The 11,128-nt window shown below is 43.0% G+C and overlaps 1 protein-coding gene across 1 annotated transcript; it reads left to right on the forward strand.

Moving 5' to 3' along the window:
- The first annotated feature begins 24 nt into the window (after positions 1–24).
- On the forward strand, positions 25–2,121 carry LOC110226140. The gene has a single exon (XM_021016793.1). It carries the CDS (start codon positions 779–781, stop codon positions 1,886–1,888), a length of 1,110 nt encoding a protein of 369 aa, XP_020872452.1. The 5' UTR covers positions 25–778; the 3' UTR covers positions 1,889–2,121.
- Positions 2,122–11,128: the final 9,007 nt, after the last annotated feature.

An 11,128-nucleotide genomic window follows, 5' to 3' on the forward strand; every position in this document is an offset into this window, starting at 1 on the left:
CTAGCTTCTTGCAGCTTGATGGGACTTGCATGTTTCTTTCATATAATGGAATGCAACCAAACACACACAGATTGTGTTTCCTTTTTTCCCCTGTCCAAAACAAAACGTGCTTCAACAAAACGTTCTTTTCTTTCGATTCTACACATTCCAAGACCATCTGTTTATTATTTGTCCTGGAGTCTCTGCTATTGTATGTCTAAATAATTTCTGGGTTGTGTTTTTTGTATTTATTTATTCAATAAAGAGGAAGAATGCTATTGTTGCAAGACAAGACACTTTTGGGCCAACATGGAGATGAGATTACCTTTGATTTACTCTGGTTAGCATGTTTAACTTGATTCAGCATTCTCTACAACTGGTTATATAAATGGTTCGTTTCGGTCTAATTTGAAACACAATCAAAGAAATACTCTTGACAATAAACATGAAAAGCCAAGACACCAAAATTTCATCTCATACCAATAAGTTTGATGTCTGTATTCTCAAACCAAACTCTTTCTTAAACATATTGAGACTGACTTGTCAGTGTTGGATGTTCTAATGAGAGCACACGACGAACTCCACTTGGAATATGAAGTTAATGAGATCAAAACCAATAAAAAAAAGAAGGAAACTATCCATATTCAAAAATAATGTAACTTGGTGACCAAGTTCCTTCCTCTGTATAACGGAGGGTTTTAGGTGGCATAAACGTGAATCACCAATTAGGGTTCTACTTCTTGTTCTTTTTCCTTCTTAAATCTCTCTTTGATTTTTGCGTTAAGAACATACATATCATATGTCTCTGCTTCTCGGCCAGCCTCCAAAGCTCTGCGTTCGGAAACCGGTCTTTGTAAGATCATCTCCAAATGACTTCTCATCTTCTTCCCTGCAGCAAACCCCGCCTTGTATCATCATCGGGGCTAAAGAATGTGGAGCGGATCTAGGAAAACTCGCGTTTGCATATGCTAATAACCGTGGTGAACCCATTGTTTCGGATAAGAAGGTGCCTCTAGATTTGGTGTATAACTATCTTAGTGAAATGAAAACGATTGGTTCATCTCATGGGTGGGTAGCTACTATGAACGACGACGGGATAATGCATCTCCAAGACGATCTAAACCCGTTTGCATCGCATACAGCTCCTAAACGCATTCCTCTGCCTCCTTTTGTAACGCTGCCTAATTGCAAAGCCAGATTTGTCACCAATGTGGCAATGTCCTCATCCTCTCCAGAGGACGAGGACTGCGTTGTGGCTGTCAAGTTCCATGGACCTCAACTCAGCTTTTACAGACCGGCTCAAAATAACTCCGAGTGGATCAACATCAAAATCGCAGACCGTTGCTTCTATAGATCCGAAGTCATCTTTTCTAAGAAAGATGACATGTTTTGCATAAACGGAATTGGAAGCCACGTTATTGGATCATGGGATCTCCGCGAACACAAGCACACACCCAAGCTTCAGAAGTTGCGATACCAAAAATCGCCCGAGCTGACCGAGACTGAACGTGAGATTTTGCTTTCGTGTAAGTGTGACATGAGCACACACTTGGTGGAGTCACGATCCACGGGTGAAACTTTCTTGGTTAAGTGGTACAAGAAGGAGCTCGGGAACTTCGACGACGTTATCCCTGATATGCAAACAAAAGCTCTGATGGTCTTCAAGATAGACGAACAAGGAGATGCGGTGTACACCAAAGACATAGGAGATCTCTGCATTTTCCTCTCAAACTCTGAACCTTTCTGTGTCCCTGCTAGCTCCTTCCCCGGCCTATGCCCTAACACAGTCCATCTCTTTAGTTTCCAAGAAATCGGAATTGTCAATCTGGCTGAATGCTTCAATACTGATCTAGTTTTTAGATGCGGGTTCAGTGCCCCTTACTATATTCCACCTCAAAAAATAGACTAGTAGTTAATTTGGATTTGTGTTTTCTTATTACAAGGCTTTCAAACATCACATCTATTTTCATATATTCTATGTGAGATTGATATAAATATGCTCTTGGAGAAACTTTTGCTTTCATCTTTCATCAATCTTCCAACCTATTATTATGTGCCAGTTAGCAGCATTTCTTTTTTTGGGGTGTGTAATTAAGGTTTATATTTTGACGATGTGATCGCTAATTAGTTAGCAGCGATCAAACTCCGTAGCTTGAAGATTTGCTTTGGTGATTGTTGGTGTCGGATCCCGCACCAGAAGTACGAGACCAACCAAAGATTGCCACGTAGTCAAGATAATGGCCCGTAAAAGATAAAGCCCATTGAACCCATGAGCTGAAGGAACGGTCGAAGTGGTTGTCACCACTTCGAGAATCCGAAGTGACTGAACTGTGACACGAGTTCGGTGTAGAAGACACGGGTAAGTCGGTTCAAGGACACTTGGGCCAAAAAGACGAGGCCCATGAAGATCAGAGTCAACTCAAATTCAAACGTTGAGCATTAAAGTCGAAGAATCAAAACGGACACATTTAAGAAGGAATAATTGTACTTAATTATTCATTTTAATGTCGTTTCTCTATGTATAAATATAAAGGCCAATGGCCATGTAAAGGGATCTTCTCTCTCAAAAAAGAAAGTCTATAGCAATTCTCGTAGCAATTTATAAGTTTTTACATATTCATTTTTGTCCCTCAAGAATAATCTTTCCTACTTAATAAAATACTTGAGTGTGTGAATCCGACTTCCACATTTTGGCGCCGCCTGTGGGGAACTAGGATTCTTGAGTGGTCAGATTTTTTCTTTTCTACATTTCCGAGATAAGCAACAATGTCCGGAGGAGATGCCGTTGAGACATCATTGGCCGAAACCTTCAAAGCTATGCAGCAAACCATGTCGGACATATCACAAAAGTTTTCGGATGTGGAAAAGGCCGTCGATACGTTGCAAACATCCCAGGTTTCTCTTAGTCAAAACGTCAATACTATACAAACTCGTGTTCGCTCTTTAAGTGCAGGAAACCTTGTGGGAACCCGAAGAGGGATATTCAACTCGCCAAGTTCCGCTGCACGAAATGAAACCAGCGGACAAACAACTCCCGGTGATACTAATAATGTGGCTCAGACGTTGGAAGAAGAGACACAGCTCGGGGATGAAGAACAACTTGCAGCTCAGTACGAGCAGGAGAACCTCGACCAGTTCGAGACCATGAGGAAGGTTAGCCAGGAATTAAAAGAAATGAAATCAAAATTTCATCAGGCTACAAGTTCGGAGCCAGACATCAATCGAGTCATTGAAGAAGCTAGGCGAACCCCTTTCATCCCGCGAATTGCAAGTTTGAGGATCAAAGATTCCCGGAAGCTCAAGTTGGACCCTTACAGCGGATTGGAGGATCCAAAAAGCTATCTCGCAGCTTTTCTGATCGCTGCTGGAAGAGTCGAATTGGATGAAGCTGATGAGGATGCAGGTTACTGCAAGCTTTTTTCGGAGAATCTGTGTGGCCAAGCTCTAATGTGGTTCACCCAATTAGAGCCGGGTTCGGTCAGCAATTTCGACGAACTATCAGCCGTATTCTTAAAGCAATACTCCATTCTTATGGATAAAAGTGTTTCGGATGCTGATCTTTGGAACTTGTCGCAAGGATCTAGTGAGTCACTTCGAGTTTTCATCACCAAATTCAAAGGAGTGCTGTCAAAACTCCCAAGAATCTCGCAGCAATCAGCTTTATCTGCCCTACGAAAAGGATTGCGACATGATTCAAGGTTTAAAGAAGACTTAATACTTCATAAACCAGACACAATTCAGGATGCACTCTTTCGCGCGAACAACTGGATGGAGGTAGAGGACGAAAAAGAAAGTTTTGCCAAAAGAAATAAGCAAGAAAAGCCAGCAATCACCGTCCCTGCCAGGAAGTTCGAGCCTAGGGAGAGCAAAGGACCAAAGAAGTTTGGGTCGCAACCCTTCAACAATACCGTCGGAAAGCAGTTCCAAGGGAAAGGAAGATCAAACACTTGGATCCGTGATGAAAGTCTATATTGCGACATTCATAAAGTAACCGGACATTTAACCAAGGATTGCAGCGTTCTTAAAAAGCACCTCGCAGAGCTCTGGGCTAGTGGCGATCTTTCTAAATTCGATATAAAAGATTTTGTGAAGGAATACCACGAAGCAAAGGAAAACTCCAAAGATCAAGATTCCAAAAGACCAAGGTTATCCAACGAGGAAGAACCAAGGAGTTCGAAGGGTAAGATCAATGTGATTCTAGGAGGTTCCAGATTTTGCGGAGATTCAATAAGTTCCATCAAAAAACATAGACGAAATGTCTTACTCAAAGCAAGCTTGAGCGAAGAAATTGATTTTCAAGGTGCCTCAATATCATTTAACGAAGAAGAAACGCGGCATCTCGAAAGACCGCATGATGATGCTCTAGTCATTACTCTTGATGTCGCTAACTTCGAAGTATCAAGGATCCTTATAGATACAGGCAGTTCGGTCGACTTGATCTTTTTAAGTACTCTAGAAAAAATGGGAATCAGCCGAGGAGACATAGTAGGACCCCCATCTCCGTTAGTTGCGTTCACAAGCGAGTCAGCCATGTCTCCCGGAACAATCAAGCTACCGGTCCTTGCCAAGAAGGTATCGAAGATCGTGGACATCGTCGTCTTCGATAAGCCCGCAGCTTACAACATCATCCTTGGTACTCCCTGGATCTATCAAATGAAAGCAGTCCCCTCTACATATCATCAATGTATCAAATTTCCAACGTCAAGAGGAGTGGAAACAATTCGGGGAGATCAAGAAGCTTCCCGGACGTGTTATCTAGCTAGCCACCGTATGAAGATTCAATAGCAATTAACGAAACCCGCAAAAGAGGGACTGAGAACAAAACTTCCTAGCGGGCAGAAGAAAGATGATGTAGTAATTGAAGTGGTGTTGGAAGAAGACAAGCCGGACCGGAAAATTCGAATTGGAGCAACTTTGACTGGCCAAATAAAAGAAGCTTTGATCGAACTCTTAAGGAAAAACAAAACATCGTTTGCATGGTCAGCAGCAGACATGCCTGGTATAGATCCGAATATAATTTGTCACGAGCTAAACGTGGATCCATGCTTCAAGCCGGTGAAACAGAAAAGAAGAAAGCTCGGAGTAGAGCGAGCCAAAGTGGTAAATGACGAAGTGGATAAACTTTTGAAGATAGGGTCCATAAGAGAAGTGCAATACCCGGAATGGGTAGCAAACACTGTCGTCGTCAAAAAGAAGAATGGGAAAGATAGGGTTTGCATCGATTTTACAGACCTAAATAAAGCATGTCCCAAAGATAGTTTCCCGCTCCCGCATATAGATCGACTTGTAGAGACCACCGCTGAAAAAGAGCTGTTAACGTTCATGGACGCCTTCTCGGGTTATAATCAGATAATGATGAACCCCGAAGATCAAGAAAAGACGTCATTTATCATAGATAGAGGTATCTACTATTACAAGGTAATGCCTTTTGGTTTGAAAAATGCAGGAGCAACTTACCAACGGTTGGTGAACAAAATGTTTCACAATCACCTCGGAAAGACTATGGAAGTCCACATAGATGATATGTTGGTTAAATCGTTAAAGAAAGAAGATCATGTTAAACATTTGGGAGAATGTTTTGATATTCTCAATAAATATCAAATGAAGCTGAACCCGGCGAAGTGCACATTTGGAGTCCCATCCGGAGAATTTCTTGGCTATATCGTGACAGAAAGAGGGATTGAAGCCAATCCAAATCAAATTAACGCCTTTTTAAACATGCCATCTCCAAGAAACTTCAAAGAAGTACAACGGTTGACTGGGCGGATTGCGGCTTTGAATCGTTTTATCTCGAGATCAACAGATAAGTCGTTGCCTTTCTACCAAATTCTGAAAGGGAACAAAGGATTCCTTTGGGATGAGAAGTGTGAAGAAGCTTTTGGGCAGCTTAAGGCATACTTAACCACTCCACCTATACTGTCCAAACCGGAAGTGGATGAAAAACTTTATTTGTACGTGTCAGTTTCAAACCACGCGGTTAGTGGAGTCTTGGTTCGGGAAGACCGTGGGGAGCAGAAACCAATTTACTACGTAAGCAAGTCAATGACGGATCCGGAAACCAGGTACACAATGATGGAAAAACTTGCACTCGCGGTGGTAACTTCAGCTCGAAAGCTGCGTCCATATTTTCAATCCCATCTGGTTGAAGTATTAACTAACCAACCACTCCGAACAATACTTCATAGTCCAAGTCAGTCTGGACGTTTGGCGAAATGGGCGGTGGAGTTAAGCGAGTACGACATAGAATTCAAAAGCCGGATCAGTATGAAGGCTCAGGTCTTAGCAGACTTCCTGACCGAGCTACCAATACCTGGAACGATAGAGCAACCGGAGAACCAAACTTGGAAATTACACGTAGACGGGTCTTCAACAAAACAAGGATCCGGAGTGGGAATCAAGTTGGAATCTCCAACATCAGAAATTCTAGAACAATCATTCCGGTTGTTATTCAATGCTTCCAACAACGAGGCAGAATACGAAGCCCTGATTGCCGGACTTCGATTAGCACAAGGAGTTGGTGCTAAGGAAATATTGGCTTATTGCGATTCACAATTAGTAGTTAACCAGTTTAATGGAGACTATGAAGCCAAAGATTCAAGAATGGAAGCGTATCTCGAAGTGGTGAAGGATCTATCTAAAAATTTCTCGAAATTCGAATTAATCCGCATACCTCGGGGAGAGAATACAACTGCGGATGCATTTGCCGCATTGGCGTCAACATCAGATCCTGAGTTAAAGAGAGTTATTCCAGTAGAATGCATCTCGGAGCGAAGCATTCAAGACAGCAAGGAAACCCTCGTCGTTACAAGGTCTCGAGCAGCGGCACGCGACCGTGGCAAACCAGAGATCGAACCGCCACCCAACAAACGGAGGAAGTCAAGGGGATCAAATGCATCTAACAAGGAACCCGTTGTCTTAGCTAAAGATGTGATTCCAGAAACAATATTAGAAACCGAACCGTTAGTCGAGGAGGATATTCTTGAACCAAACGAACATCCCGAACCAGAGCCACGAATATTTCACAAAGTTGACCAAATTTCGGCTAAAGACTGGGGGGCTGACTGGAGGGAGCCAATAAAGCACTACATCATGACAGGTGAGCTCCCAAAGATAAATGGCAGGCCAGGAAAATGAAAGTCGTTAGCGCGAAATTTTGTCTGTCAAAGGATGCGTTATATAGACGAGGTGTCAGTGACCCTTACCTATTATGCATTTTTGGGTTCGAAGTCGAAATCGTCATGAGCGAGGTGCATGAAGGATTATGTGGGAGTCATTCATCAGGAAGAGCTATGGCTTTTAAAGTTAAAAGAATGGGGTATTTTTGGCCCACTATGATCACAGATTGTGTTAAGTTCGCCCAAAGATGCAAGCGCTGCCAACTCCATGCACCATTGATCCATCAACCGTCAGAATTATTCTCCTCCATTTCCGCCCCATACCCGTTTATGTGGTGGTCAATGGACATCATTGGACCATTACACAAATCAACTCGAGGTGTACAGTACCTTTTAGTCCTTACGGACTACTTTTCAAAATGGATTGAAGCTGAGGCGTATGTCGGTATCAAGGATTCGGCGGTGAAGACCTTTATTTGGAAAAACATTATATGTCGACATGGAGTTCCGTACGAAATAGTCACTGATAATGGACCACAATTCATTTCACACGAGTTTGATGCCTTTTGTGCAGACTGGGGAATCAAAGTTAGTTATTCTACTCCACGATATCCGCAAGGAAACGGTCAAGCTGAAGCCGCGAACAAGACAATATTAAGCAACCTCAAGAAACGCTTAAGTCATCTAAAGGGAGGATGGTATGAAGAACTCCAGCCCGTCCTGTGGGCCTATCGTACAACCCCTAGGCGACCTACATGAGAAACTCCATTCTCTTTGGTTTACGGCATGGAGGCGGTAGTACCAGCTGAACTCAATGTGCCCGGACTTCGCCGAACAGAAGCACCGTTAAATGAGGAAGAAAATTCAGCAATGCTTAAAGATTCACTAGATACCATAAATGAAAGGCGTGATCAAGCTCTAATTCGGATCCAGAATTACCAGCAGGTAGCAGCCCGGTATTACAATTCTAAGGTTAAAAGTAGGCCTTTCTTCGTGGGAGATTATGTATTAAGGCGCGTCTTTGACAACAAAAAAGAAGAAGGTGCCGGTAAACTCGGTATTAATTGGGAAGGACCTTACATTATTACCGAAGTGGTTCGGAACGGTGTTTATAGGTTGAAAGACTTAGAAGACAATCCAGTCAAGCGACCTTGGAATATGATCAACCTGAAGAAGTTTTATGTTTAAAGCTACATACATTGTTTATGTACATGAACTACGGTGTGGCTTGATCCCGAGATGGGTACGTAGGCAGCTCGAAAACGAGTTCAGCTATTAATAAAAATTTGTTTTATTTCTTTATTAAAGGAAAAAGGTTTGATTGTGCGAACAAGTGAAGCAAGTAAAGGTTCGGCTATGCGAACATACAAGAAATTGGAAATAGAGCGTTATTTAAAAGAACGGAATGTCCCTCAACGTACACTTCGGACTATGAAAATCTTGTTGACGAGCAGAACACTTCAACTCCTTGACCAGCAAGATCGAGGATTGGCATCATGCAGTCCGGAATTCGAGCAAAGTCAGAAATTCCAAGCTCAATCCACTCTCCGGGGTGAGATTTAAGGATGTGAAGATTTCTTGACACCGTAGTAAGCCTGCGTTGCATCCGGTTAATCCTCTTCCGAAGTCTCCTCTTTTGCAACATAAGTTTCCGGTGTTGAAGCTCGAGTGCCTCTATGAACGCCGTCGCTGTTCCTTGGTCTCTGATTAGGAGATCCCTGATCAAAGCACATGGGGCTCGGATCTGAGATCTCAAGAAGCCGCGAAGTGGAGAAGGCTGCCTGCTTGGCTCATTTGGAACATCTTCGTTTATCATTCCGATTCTGGAGAAGTCGGGCATAGATTCTGAACAGCGAAGATTGAACTCCATACCTACTAAAATGAAAATAATGGTGAGGAGTAAAGGGAAATTGGGACTGCAATTTATAGGAACGTCATATCCCTAACAAGCTGCGGATTCTATCCAAGGAATGGAGTGATTCGCGGAGAGATTTATGCCCTCGAACAGATCCTGCATTAAAAGGCACATCTCCGAGAATATTTGAAAAGAAAGGAAAGTTGCAAATATTTCCATAGATAAAAAGGGGCCGAAGCCCATTACGAGTTTGAAATAAGGGAAGTAGTTAAAAAACATTTATAGAAGAGGCTCAGGAACAGGCTCCTTCATCGCCGGTTTAGTCTTCGAAGTGGACGCCTTGTTCTTGGCATCCACTTTGGAACGATCCCGAATGCGTTTCCGACAGGTGCTGGCCTCCTCTTCGTCTACTTCTTCGCTGTCAGATGGAACGGCGCAGACGGGGGCGTTCACGGGACCCAGGACTCCTTTAGCACGAAGATACATCCGAAGCATCTTCGGGATCTCAGCGACGGAGTCAAAATTCCGCCATTCCCACTGAAAGGGATCACTTTCCAAGGCCCGTATCTTCCTCTCCACCTGAGCAATGCGAGCCTCGAGTGTTTGCCTTTTGAGGCCCAGCCGTTGCCTCTCCTCACACAAGCGACGGTGCTTGTCGGCAACCTAGCATAAAGATGAATGAATAAGATGAAGCAAAAAATTTTTAAATCAAAAACTTTAAATATTTACCTTGTCGATAAAGTCGCAAGCCTCTTTCTTCTCCTTTGAAGGAAAATGAAAGACGGCGTGAGGAAAGAGAACGCCGGCCGGTTCAAAGCCGTCGCCGGACAAGAAAAGTGGGCTGCCGGGATCGATGGGGGCTACTTCTTCGTTTTCCATTCTCGAAATATTTCTCAAGTAAGATTCTAAAATCGTGTTTAAATAAAGCTTAGAAGTAGGTAAGCCTTTATTTATAATGATTTAGGGTTTGTCTTGGAACCATAAACCCAATAATGGTAGTGTGTCCGAGTGGTTTAAACCATTTTTGGAAATCGAGAAAAGGCAGTTATTGCATTAAAGACGAGCCGTTTTCCTTACTTATAAGAAGGGAAAGCGCAACCGTCGCATTAACTACAAAAGTTTCTAAGGCCCAAGCCCAATAAGTTTATCGAGTTGACTAAACCCGAAGTGGGGAACTCGCTTTAAGCCGAGCTCAGTTCTCGCATTCTAAAGAGAAAGGTCTGATCAGCCTAAAAATCTCAAAAGCATAACCACAAGGTCACAAAAGGTTAAAAGCGGACTTTGCAAACCCGCATATAATTTTAACCAAACCCCCTTGGGATCATAACCTAAAAAGGTTTAAAAGCCTCCTCAGGCAAATATTTTGTTCAAAAGAAACAATAAAGTCTCCTTAGGCCAAAAATAAGTTCAAAATTAAGCTTTAAAATAAATGGGACAATTCCCAATTTAAAGTGGACGCAGCCACTACGGCGTAATATCCACCTCGGTGCTGCCATCATCAACCAGCAAGGTCCTACAGTAGTCCTTCTTGTCTATAGAAGTCATTAGAAACTTTTTCTTCTCCTCGCAAGCCTCAGCCATCGGCTTGGAAAGCAACTTACGCTTGGCCGCAAGGGCCCGAGATGACATTCCCTGAGTTGAGGGAGGAGGTGGAATTTGGTGAAGATGACCAGGTGGACTCATCCTGAGTCTGTGGTTAGCTTCTAGGAATCGTTCAAGAGTGAAAGAATTCCAAAGGGTTTCCCCTTCAAGAATTATTTTGAAGAATTCGATGAACTCTTCAGATGGGAGAGTGGAAGCGACGAAAGCTGCGAAATGAAACAACGGTGTTAGTCAATAAAGATAAAGAAACAACCGGGAAAGATACGGGCGACCTAATCTCTACCGGGTTTCGCAGACCACTTCGAAGGGAGAAAATCTACAAGATTTCCAATCGAAGCGGGAGTTTTCTTAATCAGAAACCAAGGATGATGCCAATTTTCATCCTTGTTCGGAAGATGTGAAATGATGTTCCTGTTGGCATTAGGATATGCTGAGAAATTCCCCGTTTTCTTCGATGAACTTCTCACGCTTAGAAGCTCATTTAGTTCGGTAACTCCGACAACGTAACCGGCCTCCGCCGCGATTGTTATAATTCCAAGAATAGTACAGAGAAGGTTGGGGGTTAATTGAGGAAGAG

Source organism: Arabidopsis lyrata, assembly GCF_000004255.2.
Source record: "Arabidopsis lyrata subsp. lyrata unplaced genomic scaffold ARALYscaffold_188, whole genome shotgun sequence".
NCBI classification, from domain to species: Eukaryota; Viridiplantae; Streptophyta; class Magnoliopsida; order Brassicales; family Brassicaceae; genus Arabidopsis; species Arabidopsis lyrata.

Coding starts and splice junctions, on each gene's coding strand:
- LOC110226140 (XM_021016793.1), top strand. CDS start 779: ATGTCTCTGCTTCTCGGCCAGCCTCCAAAGCTCTGCGTTCGGAAACCG.